The following is a 20,829-nucleotide window of genomic DNA, read 5'->3' on the forward strand; positions in this document are numbered from 1 at the left end:
AGACTGATAAGATGAGCAGGGGCTTCAGGGAGCAGAGCACTGGGAAGTGGAGACTGAGAAGTGCAGGTGCTGCATGGAGTAGAACACTGAGAAGTGGAGAATTAAAAATAAGTGGGGGCAGCAGGGAGCAGCGCACTGAGGAGCGGAGAATGAAAAATGAGTGGGGGCAGCAGGGAAGAGAGCACTGGGGAGTGGTGCCTGAGAAGTGTAGGGACTGCAGAGCACTGATGAGCGGAGAATGAGGAGATGAGCGGGGGCAGCAGGGAGCAGAGAAGGGGAAGATGAGCAGTGGCTGGAGGGAGCAGAGTGCTGGGGAGTGGAGACTGGGGAGATGAGCAGGGGCTGCAGGGAGCAGAGACATCACGGAGCAGAGCGGAAACTGGGGAGATGAGCAGAGGCTGCATGGAGCAGAGTGCTGGGGAAATGAACTGGAGGGAGCAGAGCTCTGAGGAGCGGAGACTGGGGAGGTTTGCAGGGGCTGCCCATTTTCTTTGTGACAGAGCTGCTCCCACAGTACAGACCTCATTGTGCCTGAGAGCGGTGGGAACATGACAATCCTGCAATCTGCAGCTCCCTCTGCCCGGATATCCTGCCTCTACCTCCCTCTGTCCCACCCATGTCAGTGACTGCTCCAGCATTGTCCTCCTATGTCCCAGCAATCCATCTCCCAGGCAGCTCCATTAATATTCTGCTCACTAGACACAGTGCTCCCCCACACTCTCTACTCAATCTGGATCTTTACTCCCAGCAGCTGAAACATCCCCACCACAAGCTCATCCACCGCCACCAGCTCTTCCACCTTCTCCTCCACCACCACCAGCCTTTCCACCTTGTCCTCCTACAACAACAGCTCTTCCACCTCCTCCAGCTCTTTCACCTGCTCCTCCACCGCCACCAACTTTTCCAGGATTCTCCCTTCATATAGGAGAAAAAAAAAGACCAGATCATCGGGCAGATTGGGGATTACTGGCCAGCACTGTATGAGTGTAACTATGGTTTTTGGCACCCCGGGCAAATTGAAAATGGTGCCCCCCTCTACAAAAAAAATTATAAACAAGCATGATCAAAATTAGTGTTCACGGCAGATCGGGGGCAGGGCAGGGTGCTGAGGTGCGGTTGGCACTCCCAAAAAGGAGGCATGGCCAACCAGGGAGGGGGCATGTCCTCGTGACAGCAATGGGTGGTATGGAAGTAATAGAATGGATAAAAGAAAGAACCTGGAGCACATACACAATGCAGGGCAGATGGAAGAAACATGGAAAATCAGAAGCATCCAACAACACTATAGACATGCTATGCTAGGCACAGACCCACCAGCACAATCTGTCAATGTGATGACCGACCCTATGCATTTGGATGCGGCTGGTGAACGACATATTGTGCAGTCGTTCACCAGATCATGTGGTGTGTACGGGCCGCACGATATGTCGTCCGTCACAAGGTCGGTTGCCTGGGTCGTCCATCACATTGTGGGTTGTCTGATGTGTACCCACCTCAACATGTACTACAGGAGCACGTATGGCAAGTCCAAGGGATCACCGTGCTGGACCAACTGCTGTTGCTGTACTCAATACTCCTTATTGTCAACTAATTTGTAAAAATATTGTCATCTGTCTCACTGGTTTCATGATGTCATCAATCACTACAGAACTATTGATACATTTCCTACCCCTATTTTATCCCAGCTCAATAAATGTACAGGTAGAGATCAGATTTAATTTTGGTATAGCCTGCTCCTCTCCCTATCTCTGGTGGTTAAACCCTCCTCCCAGGTTAAGTGGGAGATTGACCTTCAACAGTCTCCCTCTCCTGCTCAGTGGCAATATATTCATTTTTTTATGTTTAAAATGTCTAAATCACATTGAAGTGCAATGAAATTGATATGTCAGTCATATATCACCACAGTCCGGCTTCACGCTATGTGCCCTACCTAATATCCCATGTGCGGGTGTAATTTTGCTGATAGAGGTCCCATTTATCACACCATCTGGTTGTGCCCGGTGATTCAACGTCCCTTCTGTGTGTTTCTTTCGCTAACAAAGTTTCTCGCCTTGATATTGTGCCTTCTCCGGAAATAGCTTTATTTAATTTTTACCCTTCTGACCTTCCTGCACACTATAGATATGTTTTTGGCCATATCCTTATTTCTGCTATCCTGGAAGAACCCTATGCCTCCTCCGACTTGCTAAAGTAATGGTTAAGGTACAATTTAATTTTGAAACAGAGTTCCTTTTTCCCTCTCTGCCTCCTCTCCATTGATGAGACAATGTATCTGGCACAAATTTACTACTACATTTGTTGAGTTCCCCACCAGGCGGCCGTATTGTTAATGGTCTAACTCAATTATTCATAAGATAGGCATAAGCATAAGTTGTAGTAGTTTAAATATTGTATCTTGTTTATTTCCAGTGAAGTTGATAGTATCTGTAGATGGGATAAGGTGGTTCATGTATAAAATAATAATTAAAAAAAAAATGAAACAGATTAGGTGAACATTGGACAGATATGCTAAAGTTATGTAACACTTCATGCTAAAACTCATACTACGAAGATTATACTACAAATAGCGCTAGCTAGTTAAAAATGGTTATAAATCACAAGACTATCAGGCAGGAGTATTTGGTGATTCCCTCTCTTTGGTTTTATATTTTTTAGTATAAAAAAAATACATGGTGTGTCCGGTGATCACAAACAGGATCGAGATGATAACCAAGAGCCCAAATTGTTGAGGTTGAGGAGCTAGAATGACCATGATAAAATGAACTAGATCCATTAGGTAATTCATTGAGCTTTGCACTCCATTGACGACTCCACGCTCAGATTCGGGGATATTCTCCTGGAGAAGTTGAGTCACTGTCAGATCAAATGACCACAGACCTGAGGGTTTAAGAAAACACAATAAACTATTAATATAATGATTTGTTTATATTTTGTTCTAGAAAATTCCATTTCAGTAAACGCATAATGTTAAAATAGCTTACTGTCCCGGAACGCATGGATGACTTACGAATCTCGGATGGCTCTCCCGGAAAACTCACATTGCCCCCCCCCCTCCCCACACACACACACACACACACTGCCTACCTGACTGCTTTTCCAGAAATTTGGTAAGTATGCAAAGAAAATCCCAATAATTTAGTGTATGATATCATCACATAAAGCTTGGTTTTTAATTAGGGAAAATGTATCAAACTGTTTAATAATGACAGTTGGAGTAGGCAACCCTAATACATTTCGGGGGCTGCATTGGGAAGCCCTCTAATTTTGAAAAATGGGGCCACATATTACTTTTAATTTCAGTAGTAAGTATATATTTAATCCATGACAGAGTCATCTTTATTTAATAACATATCAGCGGCCTGCTACAATCTATAACAAGCAAATAAGGTTACAAAGCAGGAAGGAGCTGGGCGCAGTAAATGAAGGCTTGGAGAGCCACATACAGCCCACCACTATTATAAAATATACTTGATAAATGATAGTTAGAAACTGATTGGTTATATGGGAACTTTCTCTACGTGTCTTCAGAAGGTTTAATACACCTCTCCTTAGGCAAACCGAAGTAGGTGCCAATGGGCAGTTCCAGTATACAGCTCCTGGTAGGTTTTACTACTTTACTGAAAGCTCTAGCTCAGGGGTCTTCAACCTTTAAGACAGTGTGGGCCACATCAAAAACTTCATTGAAGCTTGAGGGCCACTAAGCTATACTGCAGTATTTAGACTCTGCCCACTCCTTACACAATTATGTCCCATAACTACAATTTTAATTAGGTCCCAGAACGCCCCCCCTCCTCCCACAATTATAATTGTGCCCCATAACTGTCCCTCCCCCTCCATTAATTATATCAGATAGTTGCCCCGAACCTCAAACAATTATGTCCCATAACTGCCCCCCTTTGTAGTGCCCCCAGTAGTGGTCCCGTCTATGCAGTGGCCCCAGTAGTGATCCCCATTATGCAGTGCCCCCAGTAGTGGTCCCCATTATGTAGTGCCCTTAGTAGTGGTCACCATTATATAGTGCCCCCAGTAGTGGTCCCCATTATGTAGTGCCCCCAGTAGTGGTCCCCATTATGTAGTGCCCCCAGTAGTGGTCACCATTATATAGTGCCCCCAGTAGTGGTGCCCATTATGTAGTGCCCCCAGTAGTGGTCACCATTATGTAGTGCCCTCTGTAATGGTCACCATTATGTAGTGCCCCCCAGTAGTGGTCACCATTATGTAGTGCCCCTTACATATACACAGACAACGACAAAAAAAACAATACTTACCTGAACCCACGTTCCTGTGCCCGCCTCCGTCCGCTCCTCCATCCTCCCGGCCCGCTCGGCACTATAGGAGAGATGTCATGACATCTCTCCCTTCACCTTCTGCGGGAGCCGGAAGGTGGAACTTATAAGTGAGCTACAGCCCGGCCTCGGCCGTGGGTGCCGCAGCCAATGAGAGTCTGTCTGACTCTCAGTGGCTGCTAAAACTAACACACCGCCGCAGGGTAGTACGAGTGTGCTACTCGGCGTCGGCCCACACTACACTAACTGAAAAGGACCTGGACCGTGCCACTTGTAAGGGGGTGACATTAGTGTGTGCTTGTGCACACCATCGGCGGGCCACAGAAAACAGTTCCACGGGAAGACACCTGCTCTAGCTCTTTGTAACTATTGCTATTTAGTTAGACGATGCTTTTGGGCATATTTATTGTATTTTAATATTTGCTATTGCACATGAGTTTGTCTAATTTACAGTACTTCATAGAAAATAATTATAATTTGAAAAATTGTCCTTTATAATATATTTATATCTATACATTGAGTCAGAAACCCCATTCCAATTTTGACAATAACTTTGTCCATATTATTTCCAGCTCTGTTATTATAATTGGGAAAGACCATCGCGGCCATCAAACTGCATGCTCGTATAGCCTGTGGGTGGTGACCCACAGCTATACGAGCGTCCAGGAGGACGCTCCATTTTCATGGAGGGCGGCCCTCATTCAGAGCGTGCGCTCTGCTCAGAGCGTACGGCTCTGAATGAGGGCCAAAGTTTCTGGGAACTCTAGGCAAAGCTACGCAATATTGTCATTGATCTCCCCCCCCCCCCAATACCCCCCACTCAACCCCTCACGTACAAATTTGACTTCTTAAAATATTATTACATTTATTTTAGATTCAAGAATGACATAAATTATAAAAATAACACTAATAGCAGTCATTAACATTTTTGTGATCATCATACAATACTGGCCCTGATTCACAGCCGGACGTTTTGACAGAGAGCTCGCTCTGAATCAGGGCTGTCCCTCTTGTTTTTTAGAGCGGCCTCCTGGCCGCTCGCATAGCTGTGGGTGACCAACCACAGCCATAGCGGGCGGCCAGGAAGATGGTCGCGATGGTCAAGACCATCGCGACCACCGGGCTTGCGACGAGACCCTTGTGGTAGGGTCTCGTTGCCGCAAGCTCCAGAGAGCTTTCGGCTTTCACAGAACCGAAAGCTCTCCCACTGATATCACTTGTGATGTCAGTGGGGCCGGCCCGAGGGAACGCCTCCGTCTGGGCAGCGCGCCCCCGGGCCGCCCACCAAAGGGGGCGTGCTGTCACTCAACATCGACAGCACGCCCCCTTTGGTACGAGACCCGGAGCGACGGTTTGCCCGTCGCAATCCGGGTCTCACGCATGCGCACGACGGAGCTGGCTCCGTCGTGCGCATACGCACTGGCCTACCATCGACCCGGTTGCGAGCGCACAGCGCTTGCGACCAGGTCTGAATCAGGCCCACTGACAGCATTTTTGTGACCACCATAGACTACTGAGACCATTTTTGAGACCGCCATGAACGAATGAATACTGAGAATTATTTTGTGAACAACATACAATACTGAGAGCATATTTGTGGCTGCCATACATTGAACATTGAGCAATTTTGTGGCTTCCATACTATACTGAGAGCATTGTGTTATTGCCATACAATACCGTGAGCATTTTGTTATTGTCATACAATACTGAGAGCATTTTGTTATTGTTATACAATACGGAGAGCATTTTTGCATCTGCCATACAATGACAAGACCATATTTGTGACACCGTTCAATATTAGGAGCATTTTGTGACCGCCATACAAGACCACTATTAAATAACCCTCCTCAAAAATCTTCAACACATTCAGCATCATTGTAGCAACCCCATTCAACATAATAAGCACCTTTATAATCATTAACTCCCTTACACCCACTAATAATTATTAATTAACCCCCACTTCATCAATTACATTTGTATTCATTAAGCCACTTAATCTTATCAACAGATCCCCTTTTTATCCCCCAATAAAAACATTAAACCATTTAAACTTATCTATATTACATTAACCCCTTCACCCTCACAATAAAATCCACATGACGTATCCCTGATATTTATTATCTATCAGTGCTATTTTTCAGCAGGAACAAGCAGGAACTCGGGGCCCAATTCAGACCTGCTCACTAGGAAGCGTTTGCATGCAGCCAGCCGATTGTTTGCGCTCTACGCATGCTTATGCATCGCAATGCGTGTGCGTGAACTAGTGCGAGCGATCGGAAAGCGTACGCTCGCTGCGCATAGACTGTTTGGCAGAATGAGTGACAGGAGATGCCATTTGTGGGTAGTGACGAGCTGGCCCCTAGAAATGGGGGAGTGGAGGTGCGAACAAAGGCATGCCTGAGCATCTTAATGCCGTTTCAGAGGCGTGCGTAATTAAAAGGCAGCATCATAGTACACGTCACCTGGTAGTATTCAGTGCTTGCGGCACGGTATGGTCAACCACAAGTGCTGCGATCGCATCCGATGTTACTCGATGTTACTGATGGTTGCATACACTTCCTGGATATGACGTGCGCAAGTGGGTATCTTAAAACAGGCTGGTGGGCGTCTGCATACACAATGCGATCGCATGCTAAGACATAGTGGGCATGCTAATGCCTTGCCATGCTATCGCCTGACTTGCAGAATTTGCACACGCATCAAGTGAGCGGGTCTAAATCAGGTCCTCATACCTAAACCTCTAATTAACTATGCCCTGGGCCAAAATGTATTTTCGAAAAGATACATTTTATTTTACAGTTCCTTTTGAGTGCCTTCTTTTCTAAATACTATATATATAACACTGAGCTCCTTGTCTGGTCATTGGAAAGACATTGGCCCTCATTCAGACCCGGTCGCAAGCGCTGAGCGCTCGCAACCAGGTCAATGTTTAGGCCCTGCGCACGCGCAGCAGCAGCACTGCGCATGTGCAAGCCCCGGAGCGAGAGAGAAATTCTCTCACTCCGGAGCTCACTACAAAAGGGCCGGCTGTCGATGTTGATCGACAGCTCGGCCCGTTTTGTAGGCGTGGTGGGGGGGGGGTGGTTTCACAAACTAAGGCGTTCCTTAAGGCCTGCCGTTTTGTGGGCAGCCGCACTGACATCAGCAGTGATGTCAGTGGGGAGCTTCCTGCTCAATCAGAGCAGGAAGCTCCCTGGGGCTTGCGGTTGCCGAGACCCAACCTTTATGGTCTCGTCGCAAGCCCCGATGGTCGCGATGGTCTTGACCTGGTAACCCACAGCTTAGCTAGCGACCAGGAGGCCACACTTAAAAATACAAGCGGCCGCCCTCATTCAGAACGAGCGCTCGCTTCTTACGAGTGCCTGTGAATGAGGGCCATTATCTCACTTGCTACTATTTGTGCTGAATCTTTTTTCACGAAAAACTAAATTCTTATTTGAACCAATGCAAAGTAACCTCTAAACCTTACATATACAGTCTGATTTACCATTGCTTTTGCCTAGTCTCACAAATTTGAACTTCTTTTTTTATTACTCATTTTCAAAACCCTTTAAAACTTGTATATCCCCTAAATAAAAAATAAAAATAAAAAAAACTTTTGTCATCAAGCATACGCATTCACCAACTGTGTTCTTTCACCAGCATTTTTTAAAAACCTTCAACACTGTCGTTCTCACACATACACTATTCTTACCTCATCCACACTGTGACCATGTTTTCTTCAAATTCTCACTTTACTCAGTGCCTACCTAATCCTTTATTCTGCCCCCTGTTCCCACCTCTAACCTTTCCCCCTAGACTCCTCCACTTCTTCCTCCCCTTCTCTCCCCTCCTCTGTCTGTATTCCTCCCCTCTGCTTCCCTCGTTCTCCTCTCCCATTACTCCTCTTTCATTCTTTTCTCCCCCACAATGGTCCTACTACCCAACCACTAAGCTCAGCACCCACCCTCCTCTCCCTATCACTTCACCACACCTTCATCTACATCACACTAATCTCCCTCCCTCTCCTACAAATGCATCCAACCTCTCTTGCCTATTGATCACTTCCTTCCACTCCTGCCTCCAAGATCTCGCCCGTGCTGCTCCCTTCCTCTGGTACTCTCTCCCACTCTACAAATCTTCAAACGTGGTCTCAAGACTCACTACTTCAAATCCTTCCAGCTCTCATCCTAACCTGCTCCTTACATGCTTATTTCTCACTGTATACCCATACCTCCCAACTTTTGGAGATGGGAAGGAGGGACAGGGCGCGCGCGTCTGAAAAGGGGCGGGGCTTCTGGAAAGGGGGCGGGGCCAAATGAAAATATGGCGGAGCCTCGTGGCTTCCTCCCATTTTCGTCACTATAGGGGGCGTGCCCAGCACTCTCCGAGATGCTGGGCAGCCCCCCAGGCTCTCCCTATGCTAGTGAACAGATGCCGTGCAATGCGCACGGCATCTGTTCACTTTCTGCACACCCGCTGCTCTGCTAGGCAGAGCAGCGGGTGTGGTCTCCCCAACTTCCCCCCCACCGCGGGACACTGCGGCCCGCGGGCGGGACAGCGGGACAGTCCCATAAAAATGGGACTGTCCCGCTGGAAGCGGGACAGTTGGGAGGTATGTATACCCTATATGTGTCACCCCTGTCTGTATCCCCCCCCCCCTATATGTAATGAATGTAAGCTCTCACGAGCAGGGCTCTCTTCCATTATGTGCTTTTCCTTCCCTCACTCATACAATCATCCACTCAAAACTCTCCACAAGGGGACTTAACACTTGGTAGCTGACGCCCTGCTGCTTTTTTGAGTGTTATGAACGCTGCAGTAATGTTTATATTAGGGGTGTGCACCGGCCACTTTTCGTGTTTTGTGTTTTGGTTTTGGATCTGGATCTTTCTTCGTGTTTTGGATCTGGATTGGTTTTGCCAAAACCACCCTTCCGTGTTTTGGGTTCTGGGTTTTGTGTTTTGGATCTGTATTTTTTTTAAAAAAAGCATAAAAACAGCTAAAATCACAGAATTTGTGGGTTTTTCTGCTCCTATGCTATTATTAACCTCAATAACCTTAATTTCCACTAATTTCCAGTCTATTCTGAACACCTCACACCTCACAATAGTGTTTTAAAGCCAAAAGGTTGCACCGAGGTAGCTGGATGACTATGCTAAGAGATACGAGTGGGCGGCACAAACACGTGGTCCATCTAGGAGTGGCACTGCAGTGGCAGACAGGATGGCAGTTTGAAAAACTAGGCCCCAAACTATACATAATGCAAAGAAAAAAAAGAGGTGCAAGATGGAATTGTCCTTGGGCCCTCCCACCCACCCTTATGTTGTATAAACAGGACATGCACACTTTAACAAACCAAACATTTCAGCGCCAGGGTCTGCCACACGACTGTGGCTGAAATGATTGGTTCGTTTGGGCCCCCACAAAACAAGCTGGCAATTAATCTGTCCCTGCACAAACTGGCTCTACGGAGGCAAGATGTCGTCCTCATCCTCCTCATCCACCGATTCCTCACCCTCTTCAGTGTTGTGTACATCCTCATCCTCACAGAGTATTAATTCGTCCCCGCTGGAATCCACCACCACAGGTCCCTCTGTACGTTCTGGAGGCTGGTCTCCCTGGAAGAGTTGATAATTCATTTTATGAATATCATCTTCTCCACATTTTGTGGAAGCAACCTCCTACGCCTTTCGCTGACAAGGTTCCCGGCTGCACTAAACACTCTTTCGGAGTACACACTGGAGGGGGGGCAACTCAGGTAAAATAGAGCCAGTTTGTACAGGGACCTCCAAATTGCTTCTTTTTCCTGCCAGTACAGGTACGGACTGTCTGACATGCCTACTTGGATGCTGTCACCGATGTAATCCTTTAACAGACAGACGCACGCTTGTCGCTGCTGCTTTGAGGATGCAAGTGCGGCTACAGCCCACACAATTCACAAAGACAGAAAAAAAAAGAATATTTTTATTGTTTGTGGAGCGCACTTTGAGGGTTACACCACCCTTTAACAGACAGACGCACGCTTGTCGCTGCTGCTTTGAGGATGCAAGTACGGCTACAGCCCATACAATTCACAAAGACAGAAAAAAGAAGAAGAATATTTTTATTGTTTGTGTAGCACACTTTGAGGGTGTCACCACCCTTTAACAGACAGACGCACGCTTGTCGCTGCTGCTTTGAGGATGCAAGTGCAGCTACAGCCCACACAATTCACAAAGACAGAAAAAAAAAGAAGAATATTTTTATTGTTTGTGTACCACACTTTGAGGGTGTCACCACCCTTTAACAGACAGACGCACGCTTGTCGCTGCTGCTTTGAGGATGCAAGTGCGGCTACAGCCCACACAATTCACAAAGACAGAAAAAAGAAGAAGAATATTTTTATTGTTTGTGTAGCACACTTTAAGGGTGTCACCACCCTTTAACAGACAGACGCACGCTTGTCGCTGCTGCTTTAAGGATGCAAGTGCGGCTACATTGCACACAAGTCACAAACACATTAAAAAAAATAGTTTTTTATTTTTTGGAGCACTTTGAGAGTTACACCACCCTTTAACAGACAGACGCACGCTTGTCGCTGCTGCTTTGAGGATGCAAGTGCGGCTACAGCCCACACATTTCACAAAGACAGAAAAAAAAAGAACAATATTTTTATTGTTTGTGTAGCACACTTTGAGGGTGTCACCACCCTTTAACAGACAGACGCATGCTTGCCGCTGCTGCTTTGAGGACAGTATCATATGCAGTGACAGTAGACTTGTCACAAATTGTTGGCACGTCCTTCAGTCCGGACCAGATGTCCAAACCAGCCCTTGACTTATGACACAGGCGCACGCTTGGCGCTGCTACTATGTTGATGCACGTGCGGCTATATCGCACACAAGTCACAAACACATTAAAAAAATAGTTTTATATTTTTTGGAGCACTTTGAGGGTTACACCACCCTTTACAGGCAGACGCACGCTTGTCGCTGCTGCTTTGAGGATGCAAGTGCAGCTACAGCCCACACAATTCACAAAGACAGAAAAAAGAAGAAGAATATTTTTATTGTTTGTGTAGCACACTTTAAGGGTGTCACCACCCTTTAACAGACAGACGCACGCTTGTCGCTGCTGCTTTGAGGATGCAAGTGCGGCTACAGCCCACACAATTCACAAAGACAGAAAAAAGAAGAAGAATATTTTTATTGTTTGTGTAGCACACTTTGAGGGTGTCACCACCCTTTAACAGACAGACGCACGCTTGTCGCTGCTGCTTTGAGGATGCAGGTGCGGCTACAGCTCACACATTTCACAAAGACAGTAAAAAAAGAAGAATATTTTTATTGTTTGTGGAGCGCACTTTGAGGGTTACACCACCCTTTAACAGACAGATGCACGCTTGTCGCTGCTGCTTTAAGGATGCAGGTGCGGCTACAGCCCACACATTTCACAAAGACAGAAAAAAGAAGAAGAATATTTTTATTGTTTGTGTAGCACACTTTGAGGGTGTCACCACCCTTTAACAGACAGACGCACGCTTGTCGCTGCTGCTTTGAGGATGCAGGTGGAATCTAGATGGGATTTGGAACCGGGGACACACTACCTCCATCAATTGTCTAAATCCCACTGCACTAATGGCGGATACCGGACGCACGTCTAACACCAACATAGCAGTCAAGACCTCAGTTATACGTTTTGCTTCAGGATGACTGCTGTCGTACTTCATCCTCATCGCTAGGGACTGTTGGAGGGTCAATTGTTTAGTAAAAGTAGTGATGTTCCTACTTCCTCTCTGGGATGATGAACAACTCCCAGCAGCAGCAACAGCACTAGGAGGAAGTGGTTCTTGACCTTTCCCTATTTTATTTTTATCGGAGAAAGTTTGGTCCTCCATTTATGTTATATTGATATATACGTGCGGCTAAAGCGCACACAAACACAGAAAATATTTTTTTATTTTTGGTGGAGAGTAGTGCACTTTGTGGGTTACACCACCCTTTAAGAAATGAGCCAGCCGGCTCTTTACTTATGAGACAGAGGCGCACGCTTGGCGCTGCTCCTTTGTTGATGCACGTGCAGCCACAGTGCACACAAGTCACAAACACAGAAAATTATTTTTTTTTTGGTTTGGACTGGAGTGTACTTTGGGGGTTACAGCACCCTTTAACGGTCAAGCCAGCCGGCCCTTTACTTATGACACAGGCGCACGCTTGGCACTACTTTGTTGATGCACGTGCGGCTACTGCGCACACAATTCACAAACACAGAAAATAATTTTTTTTTTGGTTTGGACTGGAGTGTACTTTGGGGGTTACAGCACCCTTTAACGGTCAAGCCAGCCGGCCCTTTACTTATGACACAGGCGCACGCTTGGCACTACTTTGTTGATGCACGTGCGGCTACTGCGCACACAATTCACAAACACAGAAAATATATAATTTTTTTAGCACTTGGGGGGAGTACCCCTGATGGACAGAGAACCCCCTGGACAACACTACAGCACCCCTTTAGGACTGGGACACTGCACAGGACTTTGGAGTGGACACAGCCCCTATGGAGAACTGACTGCACAACACAGTCCAGCCAGCCCCTATGGACTTTGAAGTAGTGGACACAGCCCCTATTAACAACAGCAGCACAGCACAACACAGCCAGCCCCTATGGACTTTGAAGTAGTGGACAACAGCAGCACTACACTACACTACACTACACTACACAGCCCTGCCAGCCCTAACTCCCACCCTCCCTCTTCACTGTCCACAGCAGATTGAGAAAATGGCGCCAACGCGGGTACCTTATATAGGATCCAAAACCCGCGGGACTCGGAAGGCGGGATGATGACGTTTTGCCTCAATTTCAGATCCGAGTCAGGCGGGAAAAGTCGAGCCTGACTCGGATCGGACTCGGATCGGGGAGGCTCGGGGGGGGTTCGGATTTCAGAAATCCGAACCCGCTCACCCCTAGTTTATATACCATGTTCTTATTCTGTATTGTCTTGTACTGTAAGTCGCTGTTTTACGAGTTTGCTCATTTGTTAATGTACTTTGTGAGGCGCTGCGGAACCCTTGTGGCGCCATATAGATAAAGGATGATAATAATAATAATAATAATAATATAGGGTGGTACATGTTAACTTATCATCCTAACAACAGGGTTCTGCGTAGCTCAGAAACGTTGTTGGAGTCTATCTGGATATAAAGCATCTTTTCACAAATTCTGGAGTGCCAAGTTTGTACTACCATAGGATGCAGTCAGGAAGCCGACGGTCGAAATGCCGACGCCGGCTTCCCGACTGTCTAATCCCGGCAGGGGTCTAATGACAGGCGTCGAGATCCAGACACCTGTCATTTTATCTACGCTGGGAGCCCGACGCCCGGCATACCAATCGAAGGGAGGGTTAGGTTAGGGGCTCCTGGGGGAGACTTAGGGTTAGGCACTTCCCCGGGAGGGTTCGGCTAGGGGAAGGGGGGGTTAGGGTTAGGCACCCCCGGGGGGAGATTAGGGTTAGGCACGCCCCCCCGGGAGACTTAGGTTTAGGCTACTGGGAAGTGGGGTTAGGGTTAGGCACCCCTAAGGGAGGGTTGGGGGGGGTTAGGTTAGTAAATAGTAAAAATACTTACCCGTCGGGATCTTCACTCCCGGTCTTCCAGCATATATATGTATATATCGGTAACTTAGGCACCAAGATAATTGATTAAAGAGAGCAGGAGTGCCGAATAAAAGGATTTGTGTGTAAATATTAAATATATATGTATGACATTATTAAAACATTTTTTGTATTTATTCAGTGTGCTGGTTGTACTCCATATCAATACGCCAGTATAGAGGATGGAGGGTACTACACTATTATGCTTCAATCTGGCACCTTTTTGATAATCATTGGTGATGTGTGTGATTTTATTCCATATTTTTGTGTATACGTATATATATATATATATATATTAGGGGTGTGCACCGGCCACTTTTCGTGTTTTGTGTTTTGGTTTTGGATCTGGATCTTTCTTCGTGTTTTGGATCTGGATTGGTTTTGCCAAAACCACCCTTCCGTGTTTTGGGTTCTTGGTTTTGTGTTTTGGATCTGTATTTTTTTGAAAAAAAGCATAAAAACAGCTAAAATCACAGAATTTGTAGGTTTTTCTGCTCCTATGCTATTATTAACCTCAATAACCTTAATTTCCACTCATTTCCAGTCTATTCTGAACACCTCACAATAGTGTTTTTATGTCCAAAAGGTTGCACCGAGGTAGCTGGATGACTATGCTAAGCGACACGAGTGGGCGGCACAAACACGTGACCCATCTAGGCGTGATACTGCAGTGGCAGACAGGATGTCAGTTTGAAAAACTAGGCCCCAAACTGTACATAATGCAAAGAAAAAAAAGAGGTGCAAGATGGAATTGTCCTTGGGCCCTCCCACCCACCCTTATGTTGTATTAACAGGACATGCACACTTTAACAAACCAAACATTTCAGCGCCAGGGTCTGCCACACAACTGTGGCTGAAATGATTGGTTCGTTTGGGCCCCCACAAAACAAGCTGGCAATTAATCTGTCCCTGCACAAACTGGCTCTACGGAGGCAAGATGTCATCCTCATCCTCCTCATCCACCGATTCCTCACTCTCTTCAGTGTGTACATCCTCATCCTCACAAAGTATTAACTCGTCCCCACTTGAATCCACCACCACAGGTCCCTCTGTACGTTCTGGAGGCTGGTCTCCCTGGAAGAGCTGATAATTCATTTTGATGAACATCATCTTCTCCACATTCTGTGGAAGCAACCTCCTACGCCTTTCGCTGACAAGGTTCCCGGCTGCACTAAACACTCTTTTGGAGTACACACTGGAGGGGGGGCAACTCAGGTAAAATAGAGCCAGTTTGTACAGGGGCCTCCAAATTGCCTCTTTTTCCTGCCAGTACAGGTATGGACTGTCTGACATGCCTACTTGGATGCTGTCACCGATGTAATCCTCCACCATTCTGTCAATGGTGACAGTATCATATGCAGTGACAGTAGACATGTCAGAAATTGTTGCCAGGTCCTTCAGTCCGGACCAGATGTCCAAACTTGGTCCTGCCTGCCCTGCATCAACGCCAGCGGGATGCTTAGGATACCTAAGTTTTTTCCAGGCAGCCCCAGTTGCGGGAGAAAATGAAGAAGGAGCTGTTGACGTGTCACGTTCCGCTTCAGCTGACAGTGTGTTCACCAGCAGGTCTTTGCACCTCTGCAGGCTTGTGTTGGCTGGAAAGAGAGACACCACATAGGATCGGATCGGGGGGGCTCGGGGGGTTTGGATTTCAGAAATCCGAACCCGCTCACCCCTAATATATATTAGGGGTGTGCACCGGCCCCTTTTCGTGTTTTGTGTTTTGGTTTTGGATCTGGATCTTTCTTCGTGTTTTGGATCTGGATTGGTTTTGCCAAAACCACCCTTCCGTGTTTTGGGTTCTGGGTTTTGTGTTTTGGATCTGTATTTTTTTGAAAAAAAGCATAAAAACAGCTAAATCACAGAATTTGTAGGTTTTTCTGCTCCTATGCTATTATTAACCTCAATAACCTTAATTTCCACTCATTTCCAGTCTATTCTGAACACCTCACAATAGTGTTTTTATGTCCAAAAGGTTGCACCGAGGTAGCTGGATGACTATGCTAAGCGACACGAGTGGGCGGCACAAACACGTGACCCATCTAGGTGTGATACTGCAGTGGCAGACAGGATGGCAGTTTGAAAAACTAGGCCCCAAACTGTACATAATGCAAAGAAAAAAAAGAGGTGCAAGATGGAATTGTCCTTGGGCCCTCCCACCCACCCTTATGTTGTATAAACAGGACATGCACACTTTAACAAACCAATCATTTCAGCGCCAGGGTCTGCCACACAACTGTGGCTGAAATGATTGGTTCGTTTGGGCCCCCACAAAACAAGCTGGCAATTAATCTGTCCCTGCACAAACTGGCTCTACGGAGGCAAGATGTCATCCTCATCCTCCTCATCCACCGATTCCTCACCCTCTTCAGTGTGTACATCCTCATCCTCACAAAGTATTAACTCGTCCCCACTTGAATCCACCACCACAGGTCCCTCTGTACGTTCTGGAGGCTGGTCTCCCTGGAAGAGCTGATAATTCATTTTGATGAACATCATCTTCTCCACATTCTGTGGAAGCAACCTCCTACGCCTTTCGCTGACAAGGTTCCCGGCTGCACTAAACACTCTTTCGGAGTACACACTGGAGGGGGGGCAACTCAGGTAAAATAGAGCCAGTTTGTACAGGGGCCTCCAAATTGCCTCTTTTTCCTGCCAGTACAGGTATGGACTGTCTGACATGCCTACTTGGATGCTGTCACCGATGTAATCCTCCACCATTCTGTCAATGGTGACAGTATCATATGCAGTGACAGTAGACATGTCAGAAATTGTTGCCAGGTCCTTCAGTCCGGACCAGATGTCCAAACTTGGTCCTGCCTGCCCTGCATCACCGCCAGCGGGCTGCTTAGGATACCTAAGTTTTTTCCTGGCAGCCCCAGTTGCGGGAGAAAATGAAGAAGGAGCTGTTGACGTGTCACGTTCCGCTTCAGCTGACAGTGTGTTCACCAGCAGGTCTTTGCACCTCTGCAGGCTTGTGTCAGCCGGAAAGAGAGACACCACATAGGCTTTAAACCTAGGATCGAGCACGGTGGCCAAAATGTAGTGGTCTGATTTCAACAGATTGACCACCCTGGAATCCTGGCAAAGCGAATGAAGGGCTTCATCCACAAGTCCCACATGCCGAGCGGAATCGCTCCATCTTAGCTCCTCCTTCACTTTCTCCAGCTGCTTCTGCAAAAGCCTGATGAGGGGAATGACCTGACTCAAGCTGGCAGTGTCTGAACTGACTTCACGTGTGGCAAGTTCGAAGGGCTGGAGAACCTTGCACAACACGGAAATCATTCTCCACTGCGCTTGAGTCAGGTGCATACCCCCTCCTTTGCCTATGTCATAGGTGGATGTATAGGCTTGAATGGCCTTTTGCTGCTCCTCCATCCTCTGAAGCATATAGAGGGTTGAGTTCCACCGCGTCACAACCTCTTGCTTCAGGTGATGGCGGGGCAGGTTCAAGAGTGTTTGCTGGCACTCCAGTCTTCGGCACGCAGTCGCTGAATGGCGAAAGTGGCCAGAAATTTTTCGGGCCACCCAAAGCATCTCCTGCACGCCCCTGTCGCTTTTCAGAAAATTCTGCACCACCAAGTTTATTGTGTGAGCAAAACATGGGACGTGCTGGAATTTGCCCAGATGTAATGCCCGCACAATATTGGTGGCGTTGTCAGATATCACAAATCCCCAGGAGAGTCTAAGTGGGGTAAGCCACTGGGCGATGATTTCCCTCAGTTTCTCTAAGAGGTTGTCGGCAGTGTGCCTCTTACTGAAACCGGTGATACACAGCGTAGCCTGCCTTGGAACGAGCTGGCGTTTCTGAGATGCTGCGACTGGTGACGCTGCTGCTGTTGCTGCGTAAGGTGATACATCTACCCAGTGGGCTGTCACAGTCATATAGTCCTTAGTCTGCCCTGTTCCACTTGTCCACATGTCCGTGATTAAGTGGACATTGAGTACAACGGCATTTTTCAGGACACTGAGGACACTTTTTCTGACGTTTCTGTACAGTCTCGGTATCGCCTGCCTAGTGAAGTGGAATCTAGACGGGATTTGGAACCAGGGACACACTACCTCCATCAATTGTCTAAATCCCACTGCACTAATGGGGGATACCGGACGCACGTCTAACACCAACATAGCAGTCAAGGCCTCAGTTATACGTTTTGCTTCAGGATGACTGCTGTCGTACTTCATCCTCCTCGCTAAGGACTGTTGGAGGGTCAATTGTTTAGTAAAAGTAGTGGTGTTCCTACTTCCTCTCTGGGATGATGAACGACTCCCAGCAGCAGCAACAGCAGCAGTGGCAGCAGGAGGCGTAGCAATGCAGGATCCTCCGGAGGAATCCCCGATAGGAGAGTCAGTCATGCCAGTGACATGGCCTGCAGGACTACTTCCGATCCTGACTAAGGAGGAAATTGACGAGGAGGGAGTTGACGGTGTGGTTTGCAGGCGCTTGGATACAATAGGACAACGGGATTTAGGTGTCCCTGGACTGCTTACGGTCTTAGCCAAAGTTTCTGAACTTGACAGTAACTTATTATGAACGTGCTGCAGGTGCCGTATAAGGGAGGATGTTCCTAGGTGGTTAACGTCCCTACCCCTACTTATTCCACCTTTACATAAGGTACATACGGCAAGACAGTTGTTGTCCGGATTTGGATAGAAATATTGCCAGACCAAAGAGGTGGAATGTTTGGTCTTCTGCCCAGGCATGACCGTGATGGGCTTTTTCATCCCACGGACAACAACTGTCTCCCCCGGAGCCTGATTTAAACAAACCACATCACCATCAGAATCCTCCTCGCCAACTTCCTCCTCAGCGCCAGCTACACCAGTATCCTCATCCTGTTGTACTTCAACAGTGACATCTTCAATTTGCATATCAGCAAGTGGACTGTGGGTGCTCCTTTCAGCACTTGCAGGGGGCGTGCAAATGGTGGAAAGAGCCACCTCTTCCCGTCCAGTGCTGGGAAGGTCAGGCATCGCAACCACCACCACACTTGGACTCTCCTTGGGGATTTGTGATATCTTCTTAGAAAGCACAGTTCTTCGCTGTGCTTTTGCCAGCTTAAACTCTTTTCATTTTTTTAGTGGGAGGAGGGCTTCCATCGTCATGTGAAGCTGAACCACATACTAGGGATCGACCTTAGCCGTTCCTTGCCACTCCGTGTCGTAAATGGCATATTGGCAAGTTTACGTTTCTCTTCAGCTGATTTAAATGTTTTTTTCAAGGTCATTTTCCTGAACTTTGTCATTTGGGATTGTATGTGCCCTCTATTATGACATTGGGCATCGGCCTTGGCAGGCGACGTTGATGGCATGTTATCGTCTATGTCATGACTAGTGGCAGCAGCTTCAGCACTAGGAGGAAGTGGTTCTTGATCTTTCTCTATTTTATTTTTATCGGAGAAAGTTTGGTCCTCCATTTATGTTATATCGATTTGATATATACGTGCGGCTAAACACAGAAAATATTTTTTTATTTTTGCTGGAGAGTAGTGCACTTTGTGGGTTACACCAGCCTTTAAGAAATGAGCCAGCCGGCTCTTTACTTATGGGACACAGGCGCACGCTTGGCGCTGCTCCTTTGTTGATGAACGTGCGGCTACTGCGCACACAATTCACAAACACAGAAAATATATATTTTTTTGGTTTGGACTGGAGTGTACTTTGGTGGTTACAGCACCCTTTAACGGTCAAGCTAGCCGGCTCTTTACTTATGACACAGGCGCACGCTTGGCACTACTTTGTTGATGCACGTGCGGCTACTGCGCACACAATTCACAAACACAGAAAAAATATTTTGTTATTTGGTTTGGAATGTACTTTGGGGGTTACAGCACCCTTTAACGGTCAAGCCAGCCGGCCCTTTACTAATGACACAGGCGCACGCTTGGCACTACTTTGTTGATGCACGTGCGGCTACTGAGCACACAATTCACAAACACAGAAAAAATTTTTTTTTTTGGTTTGGACTGGAGTGTACTTTGGGGGTTACAGCACCCTTTAACGGTCAAGCCAACCGGCCCTTTACTTATGACACAGGCGCACGCTTGGCACTACTTTGTTGATGCACGTGCGGCTACTGCGCACACAATTCACAAACACAGAAAATAATTTTTTTTTTGGTTTGGACTGGAGTGTACTTTGGGGGTTACAGCACCCTTTAACGGTCAAGCAAGCCGGCCCTTTACTTATGACACAGGCGCACGCTTGGCACTACTTTGTTGATGCCCGTGCGGCTACTGCGCACACAATTCACAAACACAGAAAAAATATTTTGTTATTTGGTTTGGAGTGTACTTTGGGGGTTACAGCACCCTTTAACGGTCAAGCCAGCCGGCCCTTTACTAATGACACAGGCGCACGCTTGGCACTACTTTGTTGATGCACGTGCGGCTACTGCGCACACAATTCACAAACACAGAAAATAATTTTTTTTTTGGTTTGGACTGGAGTGTACTTTGGGGGTTACAGCACCCTTTAACGGTCAAGCCAGCCGGCCCTTTACTTATGACACAGGCGCACGCTTGGCACTACTTTGTTGATGCACATGCGGCTACTGCGCACACAATTCACAAACACAGAAAATATATATTTTTTTGGTTTGGAGTGTACTTTGGGGGTTACAGCACCCATTAACGGTCAAGCCAGCCGGCCCTTTACTTATGACACAGGCGCACGCTTGGCACTACTTTGTTGATGCACGTGCGGCTACTGCGCACACAATTCACAAACACACAAAAAATATTATTTTTTTAGCACTTGGGGGGAGCACCCCTGATGGACAGTGCACCCCCTGGACAACACTACAGCACCCCTTTAGGACTGGGACACTGCACAGGACTTTGGAGTGGACACAGCCCCTATGGAGAACTGACTGCACAACAAAGTCCAGCCAGCCCCTATGGACTTTGAAGTAGTGGACACAGCCCCTATTAA

General features: G+C 47.1%; 1 protein-coding gene across 1 annotated transcript in view; it reads right to left on the reverse strand.

Annotated features, from left to right (window-relative positions):
- Positions 1 to 2,412: 2,412 nt before the first annotated feature.
- LOC148475039 (ferroportin-like) overlaps positions 2,413 to 20,829 on the reverse strand; it is a 92,991-nt gene continuing 74,574 nt past the window's right edge. The window contains exon 9 of the mRNA XM_088457806.1: positions 2,413 to 2,877. Within this exon, the coding sequence (XP_088313932.1) occupies positions 2,606 to 2,877 (272 nt within the window). The 3' untranslated portion in view covers positions 2,413 to 2,605. The remainder of the gene's footprint in view (positions 2,878 to 20,829) is intronic.

Source organism: Taudactylus pleione, unplaced genomic scaffold (assembly GCF_031769625.1).
Source record: "Taudactylus pleione unplaced genomic scaffold, aTauple2 ptg000788l, whole genome shotgun sequence".
Taxonomy (NCBI): Eukaryota; Metazoa; Chordata; class Amphibia; order Anura; family Myobatrachidae; genus Taudactylus; species Taudactylus pleione.